Raw genomic sequence first — 27,792 nt, 5'->3', positions numbered from 1 at the left:
ATGAGTAGACAAGATGAAAGACCGAAAGAGGAGAATAGACAGGAAAGAGAAATGAGAGAGAAAATGGATGGGAAAGAAGAGAAACAGCAACAATTGTCTCAAGAAAAGTTGAGAAGGAATAGGGGGACAAGACACTCCCTTGTGCGTAATCCTTCCAACACCAACAAAACAGGTGTAAGATATAGCCGGAGCCCCTTTCCTTTTTATTCTTCTGGGACTGAATGCACACTTATATTCACACCAAACACGCCATCATAATAATCTCGTAATAAACCGCCCAAAGCTCAGGGGTGGCACCAGCCTCTTCAGGAGGGAGGAGGGGGTTAACTGAGGTGGGCCTTAGCCTCCCCTCACCACGAGGCCTCTCCCCCCACAAGGCCCTGCTTCCTGGCCAAGCCAGGAGCAGGGCAGTAGTAAGAGCTGCTCAGGGAGCCTGGGCCTCTGTGGGGTGTACCGGACATTCCACCTTCCCTGGGGGGCGCACCCTGGGGAATGGGGATACAGGTCAGGAGCTTGCTCTCAGTCACCCCAGCCCCCGACCCAGGGGAGGCAGAGGATCTGGGGGCTCCCCACAGTGGCCCGGGCTCCTTGGGCAGCTCTGACCACAGCCTGGCTCTGGCTTCCAGCCTGGACAGAGTGCGGGGCCTCAGAGGGAAGAGGAGGAGCAGGGGCAGGCCACAGAGGGGACGGGGCTCCTGCATGTGTCCCACTTTCGCCTTTTGAAAAGGTGGTCACCCTAGTTGGGAGCAGCAAGGCATTGTAAGACAGCCAGGTTGCTGGGCAGGTGGTGATACAACCCCTTACTAGTCTAGATTGCACCCCAGAATGCACCTGTTCATTGCTGTTCCTTCAAAACCTCTTCCCTTCTGCCCTAATTTACACCCGGTGTCACTCCATTGAAGTAGCTGCACAGAGTGTGAATCAGAGTAGATGACCTTAAGCCCTGACCCAGCAACACATTATAAGCACATACTTAACTTTAAGCATGGGAGCATCCTAAGCACATAATGAACTTTTCTGGATCAGGGCCTTGGTGTATACGTTTGCACTCATTATAAAGGCCAGCTGAATGCCAGATTTGTGCAAGTTACACTACTGTATTCTTCACACGTTTTCTACTTGAGAAGTGCCTTTCAAAACCACTGACATCTCTGCTGCCATTGGCTTTTAGCCAGCATATTACACACACCTGCTTAGCCGCAGCTCAACACTCAGCCAGGAGGGGACCTCAGGGAAGAGAGGGTGGCTCATGCTTCTCTACAGTGACCTCTTTGTCCAATTCGGGAACAGCAGTTTTTGATCCTGGCACATGTAATGGCATGTGCGGCTTGGGACATTAACATTTGTGAAGGCATGGTAGGGCAAGGCAAACCAGGTTAAAATCTCAAAGCTGTGTGCCAAGGTAAGTAACAGATTCTATCCTAATGCAATTAAGAAATGATAATCAAACTACAGGAAAGTGGGAAGTTGAGGGGGAAATACAGCCCCTTCTTGGCAAGTTAATGAATATTTAGAGCCAGAGAACAGAGAGTTTGGAGGGGGATGAGAAAGCAGGTTGTGTGAATTCTCACTTTTTTTTTTTTTTGCTATTAATGATCTAAGAGATAATTATGGATATTATGCAGGTAGACTGGCAATGGATTGGCCTAAATCTGTGCCACTTTCAAATGGCCATCTACGTCCTGGCAAGAATTAATTTTAACAACAACAAAACTGCCAGATGATTTCTTCACCGTCAGATATTTTTCATCTTCTATAGGGTTGTGGAAGATTCTTATTAAGAAGGGGAATTTGGGATTTTTGCCTTCTTTTTAAGTTTGGATAAAATCTCTGAGCATTTTTGCTCTTCTTTTGTTAAACTCCTAATTTGTGGGGTGTGTCTCCTGTCTAACTGCAAGGACGTATAAGGAAAACCAATAAGAAGATTTTAAATATCCAGTTGACGAACACAGAGCAAAATCCTCCATTCCTGGAGTCCCAGTCTGTTTTATCATCATTTATTCCATGATCATAAGTGTATTTTAAGTAGTCATAGTAAAAGTAACTTATACAGTTCTAATTTACTAGGTTGTTTACAAACAAAGAGTAAATCAGGTTCCCTGCCCCTTTAATCAATGCTTTAAAAATTAATGCAGCATGGAGGAAGTCTCCTTCCCAACTAGTGAGTCTCAGATGTAGGTCTACATATTTTTATTGAGATCTCATAGTGACAGTAAAATCTAGAAGGCTACTCTTGCTCTGGAGTTATGGACTACGGCTCCCAGAATGCCACACTACCTGACAGATTGTCTGTGATTGGCCAGAGCATCTTCTATTTGGAACTCTGCATGTGGGTGCAGCTGTGTTGGAGGAAGACAGCCTTTTGCTGGCTATGAAGAAAGGTAAGTGAGGTCTGCTGGGCACTTCAGAGGGAATGGGATTTTTTTAATATTCAGTTTCCTTCTTCTGATTCAGTTACTGCTATATTCCTCCCCTCAGCAGCTTCCTTAAAAATGCATGCTTTGCCCTAAAGTATATTTAGAGCAACTTTCAACAGTCCTGTGTGGAGAGCCAGGACTTGCTGCTGGATTGAAGATGAGCTCAAAAAGGATCATGCATCATTTTTAAAAAGAAGAATAAAGGAGGAGATTATCACACTCTTAAGAGTTTACATTCCACATGGCTTAACACTAATTGTTTCATTCTTTCAAGAGAAGTTTGCCTAGTTAGTCCAGCAGAAAACTGAAGTTCCAAAGTGAAAGTGATTTGATTTTTTGTTTCACTTGATTTTCCCTTTGAACAAATTTGCTGATATTTTCTCCCCCATGTCATTGCAAAAGAAAAGACATCTGGCTCTATCTTGCTCTCCCAGATCTAAATTCCAGCATCTCTCTCTTCCACTAAAGGATTGCTGCACTTTGCTGCCATGCATGTGTGTGAGGTATTTGGTTTTCTTGTACTGCAAACGCTTCCAGGAACATGGAAAGCTTGTCAGTAGAAAGCCGACATTTGGATATTAATAAATGTATGTCTGCACAGATTTCTGAATGTTTGATCTTGTGCAGATAACATAAACTTAGGGCCACCTCGGACTGACTCCATGGCATGGAACGGAGAACTGCCTAGTTTCACTTCATTCCCAGTGTGGCCTGGAAAATACCTTTCACCAGTAACAGAAGCCAAACAGTCCAACAAGGCTCCATATCCGTCCCCTGCCTGCTCGCACCCTCTCCTGCAATATTTCTCCAGCGGTATCTCCTTGTTAATTGAATTAACTTACCTCATAACTGATTAAAAACAACAGAACCTGGGGATTAGGGCTCAGCATCGAACTCTTCCATAGGCCATTAATGTATTGGATTCATATCTCTGCTTTTAAAGGACTTTTAGGCAGAACACATGTGCAGTGTGAACTTTATTTTAAAGACTCTAAGGATTAATTGAACAGCATGATGGAAGGAATGAGAGGTTGTGAGGGAATAGCTGCCTGATATTTGTATCCTCAAATGTCAGTTTTGTTACCAAAGTTAGAAACCACCCAAAACAGCAAATTCAAAGTGTCCTCATTGAGAACTTTCTCACTTTTTGAGAAACAAAGAGAATTGCTTTGTGTAGCTAAACTAACAAACACGTATTTATGCCACATTTTCCAGTACATTAAGTGAGATGTGAAATGGCGGTGGGTTCTTTTGCTGTGTAACACTGCCCCATAAGTGTCTGTTATTCCATTTGATTTATCTGTCTATATATATTTATTCTAAATAAATTCTAAAACACCAAAAAAGCATGTACCACCACTGCTTGCAGTGTCTTAACACAAAATTGTACTGTTTGAATGGTTTGTGTGTGCTTTGTTTATTTACCTGTCATTGCATAATGCAGGCAAAGTGAAATTGCCAGGGAAATGAACTTTAACTCTTGCATACAATACTTTGGCCAAAACCACTAATACCATGTTTTCAATGACTGGAGTGTTCATGAAGATGTCAGATTAATAGCCTGGAGACCACAGTACGCCATTCACATACTATTTATGGCACAGATAACAGTAGTGCAAAATTTCCCCCTTACTACACAGCCAGAGTGCATCAGGACTGCTCTGGAGGGACCATCTTTGGAGTATGAATTGAGCAGAGGTTCTTCATAGTCAGTCTCGGCCTCTTCTTTTTGAGACTGCCAGCAGGGACACCTGTCGGTGTTAGCTGCGGTAGTTGTTTCATGAAGTCATGGGCTGTCCGTTGGAAATCAGCGAGAGGCCTCCCTCTTACTTTGTAAGTTTCTAAGCAGCCATCAAATAGTAATGATTTCCTTCTGTCATTCCTGACCCTGGCAGGATTTGAATTGAATGGATATAATTTTAAGAGGTTTGGCATAGGAGAAAATCTGTATCAAATAGATGCCTGGATCTGTGCTAGCCCAGACTGTCAAAGGTGAACTCATGCTCAATTTGTGTTTAAACCCCTTTGGGTCATAGCTGAGAAGCAGTGCGAGGGAATTCCGCAATATGTTAATGCAGCCAAACAGTACGTAGTTGGGGTTTTTTCCCCTCATGCACTGCCAGTCATTTAATCTACATAAAAGCAAACATTTCTTCACAACTGAAAGACTCCTAAAACCAGGAAAGTTAGTTTAGATTTGCAGTGGTGTAAGCAGTGGTTAGCGGAGCCACCTAAACAATCTCTGTCACTGTATGTCCTGCTTGAAAAGTTTAGGGGGAGAAATTAAAATAAGATGATTGTAGCATAGATAGAACATGCTGATGGCTATGGAAAATTGCCTGGTTTTGCTTCTCATTGGACCAGACTCAGCCACTTGTAGTCACAGTGAGAAGTATTTTACTCTACAAGTAGTCTCATTGACATCAGTGAACCAACTTGTGAAATAAGGTACGAATCAACTGAATGAATTTATCCCCCTGAGTTTCTTCTTTCATTTCTTGCCTTTGTCTGATCCCGTCAGCAGCACAATTGTGGTACCCTTCTGACAGTCTGTGCCCTTCCATTCAAACTTCTTTGTTTTTCATGCTGAACCAGAAGTGCACAGATTTCAAAGGAAATTAGGTGGCACTTACGATTTCTGGGTGTGTGCTTAAGGCTGGAGTATTCTGTCCCTTGTGTTATTAAGTGAACTCATTTATGAAGTCAGTGACTAACCTTCCCAGCCCTAATTGTTTCCACTTTCCATAAAAGTTTCCTTGGATCAGCTACTTTACAGTTTGAGCAAAGTTGCTCCTAACAGAATTTATTGTTACTAAATACATTGCGTTTGGTAGTAGGGGTGGGTGGGAAAGGTTTACAGTGTCGAGGTCCCAAGAAGCAAATCATGAATCTTACACTGAATGTTAAATGTATTACTCCCCCATATAATGATTTGGGAAGATTTTCTGCTCTCTTTGCAGGAACTCTTTCCTGAAAAAGAAATTGCTTAAACTGGACCCTCTGAGGTTCTTTCCAAGGGCAAATATTAGAAATAAGGGTTTTAGAAATAAAGGGTTGTTAGACCCTCAGCAGCATATTTGTTCCTGCAACATCTGAAATGTGCTCTCTCTTTATTTTCACTCAGGTTAAATTAGTTGGAAACTGCTTATGAATATTTAACAGTGTAAGCAGTTGTGAGGAAGCAGTTGTTTAATAAAAGAGGGCAGGGGGAAAGACTCATTAATTTCAAAAGAGTTGTGGCTCTTTTACAAGGCAGTTGTTAAGTGGATTCTGCGGCAGGAGACGTGTGATTTATAGCATTAAATAATTATGCTGAGGGTATTTAGCTAAAGTGAGCTGGCAGAACACTGTGTCTTTAAAAAGTCAGCCATGAAACAGAAGGCAGTTGGTGCAGCTTGTATGTGGTTCCTAACGTCATGCTGGCTCTGAGCCAGCCTGATCTTATTTCACTGTGTCAAATTGTACCTCCTTATTGAATTCCTTTGCCAGCCTACTTTATGAAAGAAATCCTTGGGGGTTCTTTTGCTGTTCTTGATAAGCTTGTAAAAATGATTTGTTTTAGTTGCTTGTAGGTAGGTTTTTCTTTTTTACTTTTTTCCTAGAAAAATGACAATGTGGTGTAACGTTGCCTAGTGAATGATTTCTGAGATGCTTATAAAATGGTGAATGTGTGTAACTCAGTTTCCAAAATCTTTCCTTGTATATTGCAAAAAAAGAAAGCAACTCTCAACAGATCATCTCAGTAATTAAAAACTGCAAGTTTTTGTCTGTGTGTGCTGTAAATGAAAATACCACACACCTGCAGCTTTATTTCTTCTTTTAAGCTTGTTTCTTTTAATCTTGTTTCACTGTATCCGGGAGAACATTTTGCGAATAGTATAATTGTTGCACTTGTCATTTTGCAGTAATCTCCTTAGATGGAGTGAGACGTGATTGGGGGGAATTGTATTAAATGATCTGATCTACAGTACAGAAAGAAACACCTTTTTGATGAGTTTGTAATAGTTGTATTTGGTGTTCTGCATCCTGTTAATTATATATTAAATATAGTAATGGTTTTTCAAAAGGTGTTTTTAAACGTTAATTTATATCCTAGATTTTTGTAAACTTTACATGGATTTAATGATTTCCCATTCTTTTCTTCTTCTCTGTGACATGTCATAGGCATCCATTAATGCCACAACAAGAACATCTTGAATATTTAGTTAGTTACCCAGTGCTCTGTGAAACAGGAGTGAGTTGCTGGGGGGAAAAGTCTTGGGTCACCCCCGCACTTCTCCCATGAACATGATAATGGTGCAAAAATATGTACTGCGAAAATATCCCCGCACAGGGTGGGGAAGAAGGGAGAACAAATTGGATTTTCTTCAATTTCACTCTAACCTTGAGTCCCCACTTCTCTCCTCTGCACTCACTACAGCTACTGAAGACGCTCGACTAGCTCAGGAAGGATAGTTGTGTGGGTAAGGCACAGAAGTAGGCTTCAGCAGACTTGGATTTAATTCCTGGTTCTGCCACAAACCTCCTGGGTAACCTTGGGTAAATCACCCAGCTCGTCTGTACCAAAGTTCCCTACCTGTAAAGTGGGGCACCGATGCTTCCTTTCTCACAGGGATGTTGTGAGAATAAATTCTATACACATAGGTGAGATGCTAGAGTAATGGGAGGGGGGCATAGAAAACCCTATAAATAGGTATTAAAAAGCACTTATTTTGGAAAAGGCTCAAATTGAATGTTCAGTCCTTGTCTGTAGAGCAGAGAGCACCTCTGGTGTTTGCTCATCAGCTTTTCCTAGTTTATAAGATATCAGCTTTGTCCAGCTTCTGAGGAAAGCAGGGCCCTGACTGCACTTTTTCTCTCCAAAGGGAAGGTGGTCTTGTGCAGGAGAACACTCATTTCTGTTACATTATATTTCTCTTTTGTATTTACTGATTATTAAACACCTCTCTTCCCTCCCCCTCCTTATTGATTAGTTGCTGAACTTAAAGAAACCTCAACCCTCTCCATGCTGTCTGTTGACATGGAAAACAAGGAGAATGGCGCTCTGGATGTCAAAAAGTAAGTGAATTCCTGGGGTATGTTATATGTAGACAACAAAGAAATTTTGGTTTTAGTTTTAATTCCTCCATTACTTTTCATGGCTGGGGGTGGAGGGAACCGGTGTATTTATGGGTTTGCAAGCTTTCCCCATTTGCCGTTGTCTTTATTGCATTCCAGCTGGGAAACAGAGGTCTCAGACCTTACATTGGTTAAAGGGGGCATCCTGCTGGGTTCTTTTCAACCAAGACTGTTACGGAATTCCTTTCTGCACTCTGCATGTGAAAACAAACATAAAGCAAATATGCACTGTGTACCTGATCATGTCAAGTTCATAATGGTCTGTGGGGGGAAATGCTTTGTTCTTCTTTGAGTAATTGTCCCTATGGGTACTTCACTCCAGGTGCGTGTGTGCCCGTGCATTTTCGATTGGAAATTTTTCATCAGCAGTGCCCATGGATCTGCACCTGTGCCCTACCCATCCTGATGCTCTGGTCCAGAGGTATATAGGGTGGGACTGAGCTGTCACTGCTCCAGTTCCTTCTCAGCCCCTTGCGGCTTCAGTCGGAATATCAGTGTTCGCTTGCTAGCCTTAATCCGGCTTGCTTGTTTTTTCTTTATTTACTTTGCTGTTTTCTTATTTTAATTTCTAGCACATAATTGTGCTTTCTGGGGTGGGGGTGGGTTCATCCCACACTTCTTTTGTTTGCGATCAGGGCCTCCACCACCCTTGACCTCTGCTGGTTTGTGGCCTTTTTTCCTACATAGGTTATACCCGAAACCCCAGGCTACAAACCCTGCCAGACCTGCCACAGGTATTTCCCCCTCAGCGATGGGCATTCCAGCTGCCTCGGTGCATCTTACATCCCATCAAAGGGTAAGGTCTGCTTCAGCTTCAAGAGCAGATCCAGGAAGCTAAAGGGGGACAGATTGAAACTACTTCTTATGGAGGGCTCTTCGGGCTTTGAACATCCCCCTCAGTACATCAGCCTCAGCCTCTAAGGGTGCTCTAGCTTCTTTGGTTCTGGCTCTGATAAACATAGACCAATGGGCAGCTTCAGAGGCTTCAAAGCCTTCTAAAAATGAAAACTACCATTCTCCTGACAGGAAACCTGAAAGAAAGGCAAAGTCACCCCAAAGGCCAGAGAGCAAGGAAACCCTGCATCCCAGTATGGGTACTGCCAAGGCTTCCACCCCTTCCAGTATCAACATGCTGGTACCACTGAAAAGACTTCCAGCATCCTTGTGCAGCACCATCGTGGGTACCTGGATTGGAGTCCTCCAAACACAGATTCCTCTTGGCCCCTGTTCTGGTACTGTTTTCCTCAGGTCCTAAAGAGTGTACAGACTGGCCATCTATATCATCTCTGGTGTCATTCAACATACTTCATTTTGAGGAACAATGCCCAGGATCACTGGTACCGATCAGATTCCTCTCTAACAAGGATCTCCAAGTCATTGAAGATCCTGAATCTCTCTTGCTGAGGGCTACTGAGAGGAATGTCCTGCTGGTACCAACCTACCCCCCAGAGCCGACATATCCCCCGGTGTTGCCACACTACTAAACAAAGACTCAGCCACAGATACAATGAGACAGCGGGCATCACCTAGGCTTCCAGTACCGATGCAGCCTTTGGTAATGACTCCCTTAGCTCCTCCACTGGAGGCAGGGATGATACCTTCTCAGACACACACACTTCCATTCAAGACTCCACCATCTTCCCATTCCAGCTTCCCTCTCCCCTAGGTATATCCCAGGAACCAGTTGTCCCGTCAACCTTGTGAGGACCTCACCATAGTGAGCTTGTGAACCCTGGGGCTCTGTGATGGGGCATGTTCCCCATACTCGTCCTGAAGGGGTTAATGTAGGCCAGGGGGCCAATTAACTCTATTAGGCTGCAAGCTGGGGGAATAGTTAGGCTGAAAGGAAAGCCTTAATTATGGTAAGCTCACCTATACAGGAGCAGGCGGGGCTTCTATGAAGCCAGGGAGCTGGTAGCAGAAAGGGGTTGCAGGAAGTAGTCTGCAGTTACTCCGGTTGGGAAGGGAGGCATGTTTGGAGCTATAGAATTTAGTCTGCAGTTAATCCCTGGGAGGAAGGGGTTTGGGTGGCAAACCCAGACGGGGGAGCCAGGAGGAGTAAGAAAGGCTCAGGGAAAAGACAGCAAGGTTCAGGATGGTGCAGGCCTTGGCGGCTGATCAGAGGGTCCCTGAGCTGGAACCTGGAATAGAGGGCAGGCCTGGGTTCCCCTACCAGCCGCTAGGGTAGTGGCACCATTGGGAATGAGAAGACTGCTTGAGACTGTAAGGAAAAACTTTGATACCCTGGAACAGGAGGACTATAGTGACCAGACCGGCGGGCCAAGCCATGAAGGCAGAGCACCTTGAGTAACACCTGGGAGCGAGAGCGGCAGCAGGGTGTGCAGTGAGCAGCAGAAGGGGGCCTTGGACCTGGAAAGAGCTAATCCCCAGAGCAATCAGGAGGAGGCGCCTCAAGCGGTGAGTAGCGCACGCCGTGGCAGGCCCCTTATAGTGATCAGCTATATAGACTGCTGTCATGCAATGGGACTCACCAGGAACAACAGCCACTGGTACCTGGGGACCCTCTTCCCCAGCCAGACCCTCCTGGGGCACAGGAGTTAAGGTCAGAGGAGGAGGAGGTATCTCCATCAGTGAAGTCCTCTCCTCAACAGATAGGGCTGTTATGCCCCCTCCATCATCCTATGCAGATGACTTCAAGACCTTCCAAGAGATAATGAAGAGAATATCGGAGGCCCTGCAGATCCCCTTGGAGGAGATATAGGAACCTCAGCACCCCCTGATTTGCTTCCCTCCCCTCAAGGAAAAATTGTCTTGCCTAGCAATGATGCTCTACTGTTACCAGCCTGTACAATATAACAAACTCTAGTGACCATCCTGCCTACCTGCAAGAGGGCTAACAAAAACTACTAAGTACCAGCCAAGCGTTCAGAGTATCTTTTTCTCCCATTCCCCTGAAACTCTCTAGTGGTCAACACTGCTAACAAAATAAATAGTACTGGTCTAGATGGACCGTTCACGATAAAGAGCTTAAACCCCTCACCTTCTCAGTTGCAAGAGATATTCCTCAACTAGCAGCAATTGTACCTTCACTAGATCCAAAGGGATTGTTTGTCGCCCTCAACTTCCAAGATGCATATTTCCATATGGCTAGTAATCCAGCTCACTGATGAGTCTTATGGTTTGTTGTGGGCAACAACCATTGCCAGCACTGGGTTCTTTCCTTTGGCCTTTCATCCAACAAGAGAGTCTTCACAAAAATCCTCTTCGTCATCACAGTGCATCTTCGACAAATGAGAATCGTCATCCTCCTCTATATGGATGACTCACTCTTCAAGGGTTGCTTCTTCCTTTAGGTATAGTCAGCAACCAACAAGGGCCTACCCTTCTTCCACTCTCTGGCCCTTCATCTCTATTCAGAAAAGTCTGCCTTAATACCACTCCACACATAGACTGTATTGGAGTCACGCTAGACTACAGCTGCCAGAGCGTACCTGCCCCCCAGACAGGTTCCCCTCAAAGTCAGTCTCATTGCTACACTACATCAGAGACCCCAAACCACAGCAAGCCCTTAAACTTTTGGGACAGATGGCAGCTTATGACACTCCATGCAAGACTGGACTTTTGGTGTCTTCAAGCCTGGTTCAAATCTGTCTACTGTCCCAACAAGCACAAGCTGTCTGTTCCTAATAGAGTCGTCAACTCTCACAACTTGTTGAGAGACCCCTACAAGCTCTATGTGGGAGTTCCATTCTTGCTCTGATCTCCCACAAAGTTCATCACTACTTGCCTCCGCGTTAGGTGAGGGTACCCACTTTCAGCTCAAGGCAAACCTTGACCCCAGGAGTCTTGCTCCATCAGCATCCTCAAACTCAGAACAGTTTGATATGCTTGCTAGCACTGCCTACCCAAGATCAAAGATTCTCTGAGTCAAAATAATGACAGTCTACAGAACTGTCTATTTACCACGTAAATTGCCAAGGAGGAGAAAGATCCAAGTCTCCGTGCACAGAGCCTGGTGCATCGCCCATTACGTAGACATCGGAGCAATTTATCTGACAGGCCAATTGAATTCAGTCCTGAATTTTCACCCAAAATGTGTGTTCTGCACTGTCCAGCCCTCTCCTGGACAGTTCAGATATTTTAGGTCTGTTGCCCCTGTAAGTGCATCAGTATCCAACAGTTTGTTACTTTAAGTGGAGAGTTACCTGCACAATTCAGTTTAAACACAACACTGGATTAGTTTTTGTTTAAAGAATGAAGCAAGTTTATTTAACTACAGAAAGTGACTACAAGTTCCAGGCATTAAAGTCAAAAATGGTTACAACAGAAATAAAGATAAAGTGCTTTCTAGTGCTAAACTTAACAAACTAGACTTGGTCAAGGTGAAATCCGTACCACATGTTCCCAGGAACATTGCTTCAGTCGCATGGTGGTGATGCCTGTAGCTGGAGGTGGAAGAGAGAGGAAGAGCATGGCAAACCTCCCTCTCTTTTATCATGTTCTTTCTTCCCTCTTGGCTTTGCCTCCCACCCTTCAGGGTCAGATGAGCATTACCTCATCATAATCCCAAACTGACCAAGGGAAGGGGGGTGACTCACTCGAGAGTCCAACAGATCCTTTGATGCTGCCTAGGCCGGTGTCCTTTGTTCCTGTGAGCTGGGCTGGGTTTGTCCCATACATGCCCTGAGGAGGTATGAACTGCCTCTCTGTTCCTGGAGAGTTTTGCCTGGGCTTGTTTTAAGCCATGAGGACACATTTTCAGCCTCATAACTATATACATGAAATTACAACCTATAACATTACTATAACAACAATGCTCCGTGCATCATGAGCCTTCCAAAGACACCCGACATGACAAACTTTGCATTGGATACCACACAATCATATTATAACAGTGAACATGGGGGTGCAGGGTGTTCTCCTGAGATACAGAGTGTCTCAGTCATCAGCTTGGCCAGAAGGGTAGGGGAACTGGGAGTACTTATGGCTGATCCACTGTACACAGTATTCTACCAGGACAAGGTAACCTTATATCCCCATTCTTGTTTCTTACGTAAGGTTTCATTAGACTTCCACATAAAAGTGCCTCATGGGAGCAAACCAATCTTCACATTTTGGACATGAGAAGAGCTCTTGCCTTTTATCCTGATAGAAGTAACCTCTTCAGAGCTTCTCCCAGATTGTCGCCTTCTCAGAGAGAGTGACGGGATGTTCAGTTTCCACCCAAACACTATCTAAATGGATTTCAGGATGCATTTTAGCATGTTACAAAGCTTTGGGAATGCATCGCCACCTACAGTCACTGTTCATTCCACTAGGGCACAGTCCACTTCTATAGCCCTACTTAAGAACTTATCCATCACAGACATTTGCAACGCACCACCTGGTCACCTGTATGCGCCTTTTCCCAACACGGTGCTGTTATGCATGCTCCTAGGGTAGATGCTGCCACTGGCCAGGCTGTTCTCCAATCTGTAGTGAATCTAGGGGGACCAGATGTCCTGATTTTATAGGGACAGTCCTGATATTTGGGGATTTTTCTTGTATAGGTGCCAATTACCCCCCATCCCTATTTTTCTTACTTGCTATCTGGTCACCCTAAGTGAATCTGCCTCCTCAGGAGCAAAAAGAACAGGAGGACTTGTGGCACCTTAGAGACGAACCAGTTTATTTGAGCATGAGCTTTCGTGAGCTACAGCTCACTTCATCGGACGCGAAAGCTCATGCTCAAATAAATTGGTTCGTCTCTAAGGTGCCACGAGTCCTCCTTTTCTTTTTGCGAATACAGACTAACAGGGCTGTTACTCTGAAACTCCTCAGGAGCATAAATCCCATTGACAGTAGATGTTCATAAATCCCTTTTGAATATGAAATTCAGGCTCCTAAATCATTTAGGTGTTGCACTGCTGAGCACAGCAATGCCTACCTACCTTTAAAATTCTGGGCCTTAATCTTTGCAGTTCATTGCACTTTTCTTTTCTTCTTTGTTTGCTATTCATATAGAACTTTCATGAATTTGTATTTGTACAAATGCTGAGAGTAAGCATCTAAAGTTGTAGTTACACAGCACCTTCCATCCTTACAACCAGGGATTAACAAAGGAGATAGCATGGGGGGAGCTCCTCCTTTGTTGAGGAGGTGAGAACTGTTTAGGCAGGGGATTAGAAGAAGGGTAGTAGGCGGGCCAGGTACCTGCCTGGGGCTTCCGGGTTTCCTGCCAGTGCGAGGCACAGCAGCCTAATGGGAGAAGTGTCCCAGCTGGGAGGCACCTATCCACTTGTTCTAGAGAGAGTTCTGTTCCCCTGCTGGCTTCTCCTCCTATCCAGAGATGATGACAGATGGAGATGATGCATGCATTTGGTGCAATGTCTTGTCTGAAATAATGTATTTCCAACTTTCCTGTCTAAAAACCTCCACAACCTGCTATTTTTATTCCTTTTGACATCGGTGCAGGTTCTTCACCCTGGTCAAATCTAAATAGTGACACTGGGTGGGAACAATAAGCTGCATGCATGCATGTACACACACAGAAACATACTTCGGCTTGGTTGGCTGCAAGCCTGCTGCTTGGGGACATAAACTGCTTTCAGACACATTCCTTCTTATTTCCTCCAAAGGAAATAGACTGCACAGTGATGGGCATGATATAAAGCCAGGTAGATAAATGGTTCCTAATCTCTCCCCCCGTGCTGCATCTCATCGCTACAAGATGATGATGTAACACCTTATTACCACGTAACATCAAGACCTTTGATGACAGCTATCAAAACTGGTGAGCTTCCCCTCCTATTGAGATCTACTTTAAGCATTGGTTACAGCACAGCAATATACACTTATGCAGTAACTATACATGGATCATACCTGTATGTCCATTCAGAAACCACCCTCAATTAGCAGCTTCACCTTTACCATGTGTGTTGCAGGGGGAAAGTAATCAAAACAAGGACAGCTTATATTTAATGTATTTTCCCTTTTGGCTCAAATGATAGAGGCTCAGCTACTAACTGAAGGTGGCTATTTAAAGCTGGTGGGTAATGTAATTCAATTGAACAGGAGCTGTGGTTTCTAAGTGAATGTATACAGCGTGCGTGCGCTGATGTACAAAATAAGCATTTGGCACTATGTTAAGGAGGTTATAAATAGCTTTAGTAAAAGCTGTTTTTTCAAGATACTGCTGTATCTTTCCAGAACTTTCTGCTTCCACCACATGATGGCAATAAAGGCACAACACACAGACAGTGGTGAAAAGCAAGCAGGCCACAACTTTATTCGTAATCAGTGCATCTGGTACCTGGCAGTTCAACCTGTCAGATCATAAAACGCCAGCCCCTTTAAGCTTTTAAGGCACTCTGTGGGCCGGACATAAACACGTATTTATGGCTTAAGTTATGATTCTCAGACATTCTCTTTCCTTGTCTAAAGAATTGAGCTTTGCACAATAATAAGGCAATGAGGAAGCTGTTCAATCCACAGTCTGGGAGCCAAGAGAAAAGGTTACAAATCCAGCCAGACTCAACTGGATTCCGCCACACTCCTCCCAAGCTTTAAGTTCCGTAATTTTTGAAACCACCTCTCACTTGAGGTCCCGCAAGAGGCTGCTACTTGTGAGGCAGGAGCATGCATTTATTAGGACAAGTTAGTCACCAGTGTAGCTCCATTGAAGTATTTATACCTGGCATGAGTCTGGACCATTATGCGTAAATATTTCCTGTACTGTAAGAGCAATAGCATGGAGAACTAAAACCTAAAAATAAAGATGTTTTAAAACATGCCTTGAAGTACAATAAGCTTGAAATTAAAACATATTTGTTAGTAAACAAAATTTTAATAGGCATTTTTCCACATTAAATCTTTCGTTTGCTATATAGAAAGAATATGGAAAATTAAGCACTTTTAAAATTCACTATACTTTTTTAATGCTCAATTTTTATTTTAAGTGGAATGATGACGCAGATTGTAAATGTGATGTGAGAGGAATATTCTGCACCTTGGGGAAAATGCAGAGATTTGTGTAATACTTATAAACTCCACTCCTACAAATTACAGTGCCTTTGTGAATGTTGAGTGGACATAGATTTTTATAGTATATTTCAGGATTTAAGCATCACAATTTGAACAACAAGAAAAATCTTAAACTAAAATGAATTCTGTATTTAACAGAAATACTACAAGTATTCTGCAGTACTGATCCTGGTTAGCAAATCCTTTGCTTGCAGTGAATAGTATCTTAGTCCACAAGTAGCCCCATTGAAATCAGTGGGTCTGTTTGTGAAGGGCTCTCAGCCTGGCCCTTAACTTACTGTGGTTTTGGGGTCATTGCTGTGGAATGCTTTTGTATTATATTTAATGAATGACAGAAAATGTTTTAAAGGGGCTAAAATGCTAATGTACAAGCAATGTTACCATGCAACTCCAAAGTTCCAGAATTCTGTTGTCACATACAAATACAGACCCCAGGATTCCGAGGAGAAGCAACAGCCAGTCACACAACTGGGAGACCCCCAAAGCGCTCAGTGAGGTTTGAGCCACCATCCACAATTATGCTCCTGTTCTTTGTGGCTGGTGAAAAGCAGTTAGGAGACCGTGGACCCTGTGCTGACAGAGATGATCACCGCCTCTTTCAGTGAAATCGATCTTCCTGCCCCTCTGAAACACACAGTGGTCTAGCGTTGCTGCTTGACTAAGCCCGGGCAAGATGGAAGTGGTGATAGTGGGAAGAGGAACCTTTGAAAGAACAGGCCAAAATCAATCTCCTGAGCACATTACCCAGCTCAGCTCAGCATGCTGTTTTGACTCTGTCCAATACTGGCCACAATCTACAACTTGAATCCTGACTGTCAAGGCCCAAAATGGACTTGGCCTTTGCTATTATAAGAGTAGGACTCATCAGGGCAGGGACTAGACCTTTTCGGCAGCAGGAGCTCCCTTCCATCACAGTGATCCTGAACCTCATGAGTGTTGATGTCAGATGCAAGATTCACCACCTTGGCATTGCTTTCCCTATTAGCAATCCAAGCATAGCTCAGTATAGACAGATGCAGGAAGAGACGAGAGAAGGAAAAGTGAAGCAAGAGAATTAATTTTTTAAGTGTCTAAATCCACTCCAATAGATCGTACAGTCTTGTTGAGTACTTGTATGTTCACATAAACTTTGAGAGCCTTTGCATTCCATAGTGACGAGTGAATTATAAATAAACAGATATACATATATGTGCTGTGCACCTGGGATTAGACTCCAGGGTTAAAGACTGCCCAGAGATGAAAGATACTGTAAATGTCCTTGTCTTTCGTGTCCAAACTAAAGGAAGCTAGAGCAGTAAGTCTCTGGGCCAGATTTCTGCCCTGGGACACATGCATGCAAATCCCAATGGTTACAATGAAATCTTGGGCCACGTATGTAAAGGCTGAATTTTGGCTTCTAATTATTTATATTCATATTCAAAATATGTATTATAAAGACCTTTGACTGTAGCTCTGTTTCCCTCTTGGGAGTCCCTTTAGATCATTTGAGACCGTGGAAGTGTTTCGCCTGATTTCAGAAAAATATACATAAATTAGTTCTTGTTATTTCCTTATTGATGCTACAACTGAGCTATTGACAGGGATGGCACAGTTAAAATGGAGAATATCTGTTGCTGAACTTCTTTTGTACATTGAAAGCTGTAGCTGTAGAAGCATTTGATAAAAGCAGGTGTTTCCTGTGTGTGACTGCTTGCTGTTCATCTCCTTAAATTACTGGATGAAAGCCAGAGTCAAGCTAGTTATGTGCAGGTTTTACTAACAACTTGCAGAGCCAAAAAGGTTATCTGAGATAAGAAGGTAGGTTAAGGTTAAGCAATGCTGTCTGGAATCACTCTGAATTAATAACTAATGGGTAACATTCTGAATGATTTGTTGTTTCTGATGCTGCTGAAAGCAATTGGCTGAGGTCAGCCACAGAAAGGAATCAGTTCTGACTGTGTTTAACAGATGTTTTCTAGGATTCTTAGCTGATTAGAAAATCCATAGATTTAAGTCTTAAAGGCAATGTTGAAAGACTTGGATAATGGGAGCATGTAGAGTGCTTAATGGTGCAGATGCATCCCTGATTCATAAGAGAGTTTGTGTAGAAAGAGACTGAATACAAAATACTGAAATCGCCTGAACAGAGTTTGGTAGGAGAAAACAAATAGCAAACAAAGTCTTGGGAGACTGGTGTTCAACCCCAAACTTGGTAGGTCTTGTGCTCCAAGGCCAGTAGGAGGCTGGGGAGAGCTGTGAAGGCAGCATGTTCAGCCCCTACATGAGGAGGAGTCTCTACTGACCCCTTCTGGCCAATTTGAGGACTAGCAATAATGTATTCTCAAGGAAGAGGTATCCAGCCTTTCTCTGGTGTTCTTGACACTGGGTCTTTGAAGTGGGGAAGAATGTGAGTGACTGTCATTTCTTTAAGAGGGTCCTGGAGGATGCCTCCCTCTGGGGGAAAGTAAGTGGGCTGCATACACAGAAGCAGCATATAATAAGCGCACACATAGTGATTACCTGTCTAAATTTGCATTTTGTAGTTCAGTAGAGAATGGGAGACCTCCTGACCCTGCTGACTGGGCTGTCACTGATGTCGTAAATTACTTCAGAACAGCAGGATTTGAAGAACAAGCCAATGCTTTTCAAGAACAGGTAAATCGGTTTGGATTGACTGTCACTGCCCTTTGACCCCTCACGTTTTCATTATACGGGCTGGTTGTACAAAAGTTAGTGCATGGTAAATCTCCCAGAAAGGGAACATTCTGGGTGACAACTTTTTATTATCTTTAAACAATATCCTCATTTTACAGGACATGCACTGTAGCTGGAGGAAGGCTGCTCTTGTGATCAAAGCATTAGACTGGGAGCTGAAGAATCTGAGATCTATTCCTGGCTTGGCCACAGCCCTTTCTGTGTGATCTCAGGAAAGTTGCTTAAACGCTCTGTGCCTAAGCTTCACCATATGTAAAATGGGAATAGTACTTCCCTACCTCCTGAGGTTGTGGGGAGGATAATTTTGTTAATGTTTATAAAATGCTGAATTCCTCTGAGGGAAGGTGCTATCAAAGAGTTATGTCCACAAGTTCAGTTGCATGCTGCTTTTTGGCCTGGGAGTCTTGCTGTCTTGGTTTGAGGAAAGGTTTCCTTGAGGAAAGGTTACAAGTAATCAGAAAACAGAGGAATTGAAAGTAGCGGGAAAGCAGTGGCTTTCTTGCATAGCAACAGCACATTGCTCTGCTACATGAACGTAAGAATGGCCATATTGGGTCAGACCAAAGGTCCATCTAGCCCACTCTTCTGTCTTCCACAGTGGCCAATGCCAGGTGCCCCAGAGGGAACAGAACAGGTAATCATCACGTGATCCATCCCCTGTCACCCATTCCCAGTTTCTGGCAAACAGCGGCTCGGGACACCATCCCTGCCTATTCTGGTTAATAGCCAGTGATGGACCTATCCTCCGTGAATTTATCTAGTTCCTTTTTGAACCCTGTTATAGTCTTGGCCTTCACAACATCCTGTGGCAAGGAGTTCAGCAGGTTGACTGTGCGTTGTGTGAAGAAATAACTTCCTTTTATTTGTTTTAAACCTGCTGCCTATTTAATTTCATTTGGTGACCCCCTAGTTCTTATGTTATTAGAAGAAGTAAATACTTCCTTATTTACTTTCTGCACATCAGTCATGATTTTATAGACCTCTATCGTATCACCCATTAGTCATCTCTTTTCTAAACTGAAAAGTTCCAATCTTGTTAATCTCTCCTCATACGTAAGCTGTTCCATACCCCTAATAATTTTCATTGCCCTTTTCTGAAACTTTTTCAATTCCAATGTATCTTTTTTCAGACGGGGAGACCACATCTGCACGCAATTTCAAGATGTTGGCAGACAATGGATTTACATAGAGGCAATATGAGATTTTCTGTGTTGTTACTTATCTCTTTCTTAATGATTCCCAGCATTCTGTTTGCTTTTTTGACTGCCTCTGCACATTGATTGGTTGTTTTCAGAGAACTATCCACAATTATTCCAAGATCTCTTTCTTGAGTGGTAACAGCTAATTTAGACCCCATCATTTTATAAGTATAGTTGAGATTGTTTTCCAATGTGCATTATTTTGCATTTATCAACATTGAATTTCATCTGCCATTTTGTTGTCCAGTCATCCAGTTTTGTGAGATCCCTTTGTAGCTCTTCACAGTCTGCTTTGGACTGAACTATCTTGAGTAGTTTTGTATCTTCACCTCACCCTTTATCCCTTTGTCCAGATCATTTATGAACATGTTGAGTAGTACTGGACCCAGTACCAACCCCTGGAGGACACCACTATTTACCTCTCTCCATTCTGAAAAGTGACCATTTATTCCTATCCTTTGTTTCCTACCTTTTAGCCAGTTACTGATCCATGAGAGGATCTTCCCTCTTATCCCATGATAGCTTACTTTGCTTAAGAGCCTTTGGTGAGGGACCTTGTCAAAGGCTTTCTGAACATTTAAGTGCACTATATCCACTGGATCCCCCTTGTCCACATGCTTGTTGACCCCCTCAAAGAATTCTAGCAGATTGGTGAGGCGTGATTTCCCTTTTCAAAAACCATGTTGACTCTTCCCCAACAAATTATGTTCATGTAGGTGTCTGACAATTCTGTACTTTACTATAGTTTCAACCAGTTTACCTGGTACTGAAGTCAGGCTTACCGGCCTGTAATTGCCTTGAGAAAGATGTTGGTTCTTCACTTGTTGGGCTGCTGGAGAGGAGGCACAAGACACTGGTATGCTTTTTATCTCAGGGGAAACAAGGTGATTGCTGGAACAGCCTACTCCTACAGCATTTCTGCCATCTGAGTAGAAGCAGTGAAACCAAAGGTGACACTTCCCCCTTGGATGAAAGGTTCCACAGTAGCTGTCTTGATGTGACAGGGAAGGATCATTGAGGAAGAATCAATGAAAAAGATAGCGAGGGACTGATCACTCAGTAAGCCGGTAATGCAATATGGATCCTTTCTCCTACAGATTACTGTTTCATGGTTCAGTACCAACAAAAGTCACAACAATGACCGAAAGTCATTGGTCCATGTGGAATGAGTTTAGTCTGTCTTGTATCGAGTGGACAAGCATCCACATAACCATCATCATCATTCCTGGAATTGGCTGACACACTTGCTGGCAGTCTGTCAGCTGTGAAGTTAGACTGAATGGGCCATTGAAACTGGGCTAGTTGCACACAGCTGAGGAGCAACAGTGGGGTAGCGAAGGGAAATTTGCACTAGAACTGCCTGTGATGTGCCTGCCTCTTTTGTAGCCAGAGAACATACATCTCCAGGTCTGTTAGTCTGGCACCATTCCTGATCACTGAGACCCAAATGTTCCAACTTGGGTGCTCAAAGTTAGGCACCGAAATTCATATTTAGGCACCTAGATAATTGCCCTGATTTTCCAGAATGCTGAGCAGTCATAACTCAGGGTGAATGACATCTGTGGGTGCTTAGTACTTCTGGAGATGAGATCCTAGAGCACCCAAGTTTGAACATCTGGGCCAAAATGTCTTTTAACAAAAGAACAAATAAATAACAATGTCTTCTGTCAATGTCACTTTGGATGGGCTATCACCATCAGGAGAGTGAATTTGTGTGGGGGGGTGGAGGGTGAGAAAACCTGGATTTGTGCTGGAAATGGCCCAACCTGATGATCATTTTAGATAAGCTATTACCAGCAGGACAGTGGGGTGGGAGGAGGTATTGTTTCATATTCTCTGTGTGTATATAAAGTCTGCTGCAGTTTCCACGGTATGCATCCGATGAAGTGAGCTGTAGCTCATGAAAGCTCATGCTCAAATAAATTGGTTAGTCTCTAAGGTGCCACAAGTACTCCTTTTCTTTTTGCGAATACAGACTAACACGGCTGTTACTCTGAAAAATGTCTTCTGTGAAAATCTTCTCTCCATAATGAAGATATGGGAATGTATCTACTTGGAAACAGTTGTATTTTTATTCTCTGCATCCTTCGAGGAGATGTTTTTCTTAAAAGCTGCTTATTTCATTTAGTTCAGGATCTGATAAATTACAAAATATTGGCCAGATAGAAATTACAACTGTAAAAACTGCATAGTAATAATCTCTTCTCGACATTCTATTTCTGCCTCTTTTCTTTGCTTGGTTTACATTTTTGCAAAATCAATGCTTTTTGCAGCTGATAAGAACAATTTTGAAGGGGAGGATAGAGATCTGGAATCTTTTTATAAGTGTAACATATGTAAATGTAACATATATATAAACCATATTTTAAAAAAATCATACAATTCAGCAACCCCCTTTTTAATTTGGCTTAAAAGATATATTTATAACATGCATGTTTTAGCAAAGGTTTAACAGATTTCAGGACCTGTAGGCTGCCTCTTTACCTGTTACATTCTGATGTACCTGAAACCTTTGCACTAAAAGACTTTGGTCATTTAATGGAGGTGGCTCTAAACTTCTGTCTCTCACCCCATCCATCACCTCCATAAAGCATTTCAAACGTTGCAGCTCTAAACTCTTCCTCTCACAGACAAGAAGCCTATCAAAATTCTGTTCTAGCCTTCTTTATTTGGCATAGAGCCATCCAGTGCTAAAATGAAATGCAGGCTTTCCAAAAAAAAAAAAAAAAAGTGGCATTCAAAAAGGAATAAAATTAGCTTCTTGCTACTGAGTTAATCTAGCTGACCTTAAAGCCTGAGAAATAAAATCCCAACTGATTATGATTTATGAGTGCAGCCGGTGGCTAAATTTAGTCTCATTCTTGTGGGGAAAAAAAGCCTTGTTTTGGGTAATTCTCTGGAAGGGCTCAAGGAGCCTCTTTCTACAGCTGCAGCTAACTGTTCAGCATATTTTACATTTAAAGATGAGTAATCAGACAGACAACAGATTTGACTGAGTCTATTACTTCTCTAACACCATCAAGAACATCACCTGGGACTCCTTTCCACCACCCCAGGAAGGTTGGTTTTACAATTAAGAAAGAGACAGTCTGAGAAGTCAGGGGCTCTGACTTTTCTTCCTCTGACAGTCGTGCCTGGGTGAGTTCAGTCAAGAATCTTACTCTTTCTGTGCCTTAGTTGCCTTGTCAATAATGCAGCAGTAATAATTGCCAACTTTCCTACACTCTTGTGAGGCCAACTCTCACTAATATCTGCAGAGCTTCTGAGATCACCTGATGGAAAGCAGCTTAGAAGTGCTAAGTGCTATTTTTGTTATGATGAAGGTAGGACCGCTGTGGTGCTTTTGGGAGGAAAGCTGCTAGTTCATAAGGTTCCATTTATTGGTGTGTGTTTCTATTAATTGTTGGATCTCTAAGGCTCCTCAGATCTTTATCATCAGGAACCCAGCTATGGCAACACAGAGGGATCACTAACTCTGCTGGCATTGGCTTCTGCCCCCTGGCTATCCTCTGTGAGATTGCACCAGGAGTTAATGCTATTTCAGGACTTTCCACCCTTACTTATGTACTCGCCTGAGGGCAGGAATGGGCAGGCATGCATACAGTGACCAGATGTCCCTATTTTATAGGGACAGTCCCGAAATTTGGGGCTTTGTCTTATATAGACACCTATTACCCACCACCGCCAGTCCCGATTTTTCACACTTGCTATCTGGTCACGCTAGGCATGCATATAATGCATTTCTCTCCCTTCATCCCGAGCCACACACATTTGAAGGGGGAAAGTGACTGTGTGTGTGGAGGGAAGTGTCCCACATAACCCCTTGCCTTACCTTTGCCATAGAAAATGGTTCTCCACTGAACTGCTTCCATTAAGTAGAGGGAACACATGGGTCATTCTTTTGTATAGTGGTTAGCTACAACATATGTATTAGGGAATTGTTGGAAAATATGATCGCTTTCTTTGTTCTCAAATCCCACCTTTTGCATAATTGTAACTGAGTCCACACTTCTTTGTAATGAGATGTATAATACATCTCATCCATAAAATACACTGATAAATGGCTCCAAGCTGCTTTAAAACCTGAACATGTCTTACAGATGAGGAAAAAGATCTGAGGAAGAGCTCTGTGAAGCTCAAACGCCTGTCCCTTCCACCAACAGAAGTTGGTCCAATAAAAGATATTACCTCACCCCCCCCTTGTCTTTCTCAGATGAGGAAAAAGACATTTTTAAAAAACTGTATATTGTGAATGCTAGTGTAAGTGGTTGATTATAAGGTGATTATACTTCTGCTGGTATTATTAAATCTTAATATCTCTCCGATTTCAGTGGATGTAAGTCGATTTCAGTGGAAGAAATTACTATAAAACAGTGAAAATAGCAAATTAGCAGGGAACGGGTTATTGTAACTATGAGGGAGTTGGGGATAGAGGGGAATTAGATAAGTAGGAAGATGCAAAATACCAAGACAGAAAATATGAGCCATAAACATTCTGAACAATTGGCTCAAAGAGCAAGACACTAAAATAGACTAAAACACATCGCAAGGCGGAATTCGAAGAGCTTTGCTAGGATGCCTGTCCTGACAATGCAGCTGGTGTGTATGGGTGACTTGATGCATGTAACCCTTTGCCATGTGTTATGACTTTGTATATTTAACAGATAAAGCAAAACTTTCAGTGCCAGCTACCAAAAACAATAATAATATTTATGGCTGTCATGTAGCCAGAGGATTATATTTAAATAATGCTAAATTTGGCCCTTCATAACCACTGTCACAGCACCTTAAGCAATGAGATTGCAGTATGCAAATGAACTAAAGTCCTCAGCATGGTTATTAGCTGATTTATCTCTGATGTCACAATCCCCCCTCCAACAAAGGCCTCTTCATAGCTATCTTGAAAGCAGACTGTTGGTTGGAAAATAGCTAGTTTTCCATGTCTCTCTCTAATGAAGATACCTTAACAAAAACATGGAGGAGCACAGAGAGACATTTTGTAAATCATTTTAATATAAACATGTTTTCCTTTTAAAAATTTGTGATATTACTCAACCATATTAAACTTGAAGGACAGAGAGAGTGCCAAGAGGAATTTCACTGGATTGCCAATGGTTGCTGAGGACAGAGGCTGAATTTTGCTGCTAAGAACATCTTGACAAGATGGTGAATTATTATGACATTCTAGGTATTCAAAGAAATGCCTCTGCAGATGACATTAAAAAGGCATACCGAAAACTGGCATTGAAGGTGCACCCTGATAAAAACCCAGAGAACAGAGAGGCAGCAGAGAGGAAATTCATAGAAGTCTCTCAGGCATATGAGGTTTTATCTGATGCCAAAAAACGGGATGTCTATGACATGTCTAGTGAAGAAGGTATAAGTGGAAAAGACAGAAGAGGTAGAGGTGAAGGTGGAGAAAAAGGTAGAGTTAGAGAGAAAGGCAGGGGTGGGAGTCACTTTGATTCTGAATTCCCATTCAGTAGCCCACACACAGATGTGTTGAGAGGAATGGACTCCTTTACAGTGAAACTCTGGGATGATCTACTTGATGGAATTTCTGGCATTCAGCGAGGACTCCATGGAAGACGAAGCAGAAGTGGTGAAGGATACTCTGTCTCTATTGCTGGAGTGTCTCCTATTTCAGGGACTGGATTTACTTCATTTGGTTCCCAGCGAGTTGGGGGCTGCTCTTCATCCTCCATCACATCACTGAACAACAGTGGGAAAGGCAACTTCAAATCAGTCATAACGGCCAGCAAAATAGTTAATGGCATCAAAATCACTACAAAGAGGATTGTGATGAATGGAGAAGAAAGAGTAGAAACCATTATTGACCATTAAAATTCTCAACAATTGGTAAGAGGCAGCTACTGTACTTGGATAATGAGTTGTTGAAAACACACATTTGTCAGAAATATTAAATTATGATGAATTTCATTTGAGGGATTAACCAGAGTAATGAGGGTGCGGGGGAAGTTTCAACCAAAATCTATTTTTGGTTTGCTGCGTCCTAATTGAAAATATTTATAAACAGTTCTTCCAAAGTTATGTGTGGGTGCCATAGACTTGTCGGTTAATTCTCGGGCTATCATTAATGCATATATTTTGTCTATAAAATTGTTGTGAATTCTCTGTGCACTTTGCATTTAATAATAGTTATCCAAAGTGAAGAATGATCAGAGTTCAGGCCAATCAATACTTCCACTAGCATGAATCTTATGTTTTTCCTTTTTGTTTGAATTGTGAACCCAATGGTTAATTTGCTCTGAAGTTAACATTCTCAGGACAAACTTTGTTCATTTCAATTAGTAAGGAAAAATGTAGCACTGGAAGATGTAAATGCAAAACAACATTGCATTTCTGGATTGTTTTCTTGCTTCACCTAAATGCTGGCAGCTTAGTACATTTTGATAACTAGCTATGTATATTATAGGCAAATAGCAATGATTAGAGGGAGTGAACTGGGTCTAAGTTATTTCCTAACACATTCTAAATCAGTAAATGCTGTTGTTTTTGTGGAAAAAAGAACATAAAACAGTGTAGGCAAACTGTGTAAAGCTATAAACTTCTCTGGGACTTGCTGACCTCAGAAAGCACTCCAGCTACACCATGTGATGCGAGAAAAATATTGCTCATTATGCTTCTTTGATGCATGTATAGAGCCTTATAGCTGTAGTTTGCATTCTGTGGATGTGCCACACAGTACCATTGCAGTCAGTGCTTAATTGTAATGAAAGAGGTGCTGGGGCTCAAGCAATTTATTTATATGCATAACTGATGCAGCAAGCCCAGAGGTGCTGGGCCTATGAACTGCCAAGCCAAGAGGTTCCACGGCTCAGCCCTGGCAAGCCCTGGCACAAATTAAGCCCTGACTGCAGTACTGTGAGGGGAGGGGTGGTCTTGTGTTGAAAGCACAGGACGGAGACTCAAGGGATGTGGATTCCATTCCTGGCTCTGACCTTAGAGAAGTCACTTAAAGGCACATTTTTAAAAGTGGCCTCAGGTTTTGGGGTGGGATTTTCAAAAACACCAGAGTGACATACACTCTAAATAGACAGGGCAGACAAATCAAGGGAGAAAGGAAATATTATTACTGTCTTTTAAAAGGCATGGAAGATCAAGTGACTTGCCAAAGATCACACAAAACAATCTATGGCAGAGCTGAGACTTGAACTCAGATCTTCTGCACCGCAGGTCACTGTGTTAGCCACAAGACCACCCTTCCTGCTGTACCTAATAATTAAAACATTTTCCTGCATCTGTGAATTTGAAACAAATAACTGGGAAAAATTTCAAATGCGGATGCTTCTAGTTAGACACCTGAATAAATAGCGTGATTTCTAGAGGTGCTGAAGTCAATAGCTGCTGCAGGGGGTGAGCACTTTTGAAAATCAGCCCATTGGCAGATGTCATCATTTGTTTACAGATGTTTACAGTTTATGAAAAAATAGAGCATAGTATTCCTGTTCTTCATGAATGATCGTCTTTAGTATACTCCTGTCTGTTGAGAATAGTTTTGTAATCTTTTAGATGTGTACGTTACCCTTAATTACGCATTAATTCTTTTTCTAGGAAATTGACGGCAAATCATTGTTACTGATGACAAGAAATGATGTATTGACTGGACTTGCGTTAAAACTGGGGCCAGCTCTGAAAATCTATGAATATCACGTAAAACCTCTACAGACACAACATCTAAAGAACAATTCTTTATAGCGAATGGTCTAATTGGGGTCCTGTTGTGCCTCGAATAACAATAAATAAACAATTTGGTTTCATAGGATGGAACTTTGTAAAGAGAGAATATATGTCTTAAGAATTTAAACCAAATGGAAATGATATATATCCCATTGGATAGATTTGGCAATATACTGTACTATGACTGAACTGAGAGGGATGGTGTGGATTTTCACATGGTACATAATGATTTTCTCTTGCAGCTCCCTAAACAGAATACATTGAAATGATTAAATCAGATTCTGAACAAAAAGTGAAGAAAGGGAGTTCTTCGTTTCTAAGCCAAACAAGAGGTTAATCTTCAAGAATTACTTAAAGTACTATTAAAAGTTTACATATATTTGGGGAGAGGAAGCAGAAGTAGATTCTGATTTCAAATATCTACTGAAGTTACTGCTCCTTGTAACTTGTGTGACTGGATTGGGATTTGCCAACTCACCCCTTTCTGCAAAGGGTCGTATTTTTGACCTTATTAAGGTTTATTTGTGGTATATTGCAATGTTTAAAGCTGTACGTACAATTAACATAGCACCTTTTATAGCAGAAGGCCTTCCTAAGAGGTGAAGCTTGGTTGTGTATTTTGGTGGTGGTCATATTTTCAGCTTGTTTTCACCCAGTTTTATTCACAGTTCTAAGTAATG

At 42.4% G+C, this 27,792-nt stretch overlaps 1 protein-coding gene across 1 annotated transcript; it reads left to right on the top strand.

Annotated features, from left to right (window-relative positions):
* On the top strand, positions 1–27,792 carry SAMD13 (sterile alpha motif domain containing 13). Its single transcript, XM_073358304.1, has 5 exons — positions 1–172; positions 2,304–2,381; positions 7,391–7,475; positions 18,041–18,152; positions 26,987–27,792. Exons 1-5 carry the CDS (start codon positions 1–3, stop codon positions 27,128–27,130), a joined length of 591 nt encoding a protein of 196 aa, XP_073214405.1. The 3' UTR covers positions 27,131–27,792.

The sequence above is a fragment of the Lepidochelys kempii genome, chromosome 8, assembly GCF_965140265.1.
Source record: "Lepidochelys kempii isolate rLepKem1 chromosome 8, rLepKem1.hap2, whole genome shotgun sequence".
Taxonomy (NCBI): Eukaryota; Metazoa; Chordata; order Testudines; family Cheloniidae; genus Lepidochelys; species Lepidochelys kempii.
Note: the sequence above shows the minus strand (reverse complement) of the source record. Positions and strands in the feature narration are given on the sequence as shown.

What these genes read in the sequence shown, in the direction of transcription:
- SAMD13 (XM_073358304.1), top strand. Translation starts at nt 1, where the DNA reads ATGAGTAGACAAGATGAAAGACCGAAAGAGGAGAATAGACAGGAAAGA. An exon ending in TTCCAACACCAACAAAACAG is followed by an intron (nt 173 to 2,303) that starts GTGTAAGATATA and finishes GTGATTGGCCAG; the next exon opens with AGCATCTTCTATTTGGAACT. An exon ending in TTTGCTGGCTATGAAGAAAG is followed by an intron (nt 2,382 to 7,390) that starts GTAAGTGAGGTC and finishes CTTATTGATTAG; the next exon opens with TTGCTGAACTTAAAGAAACC.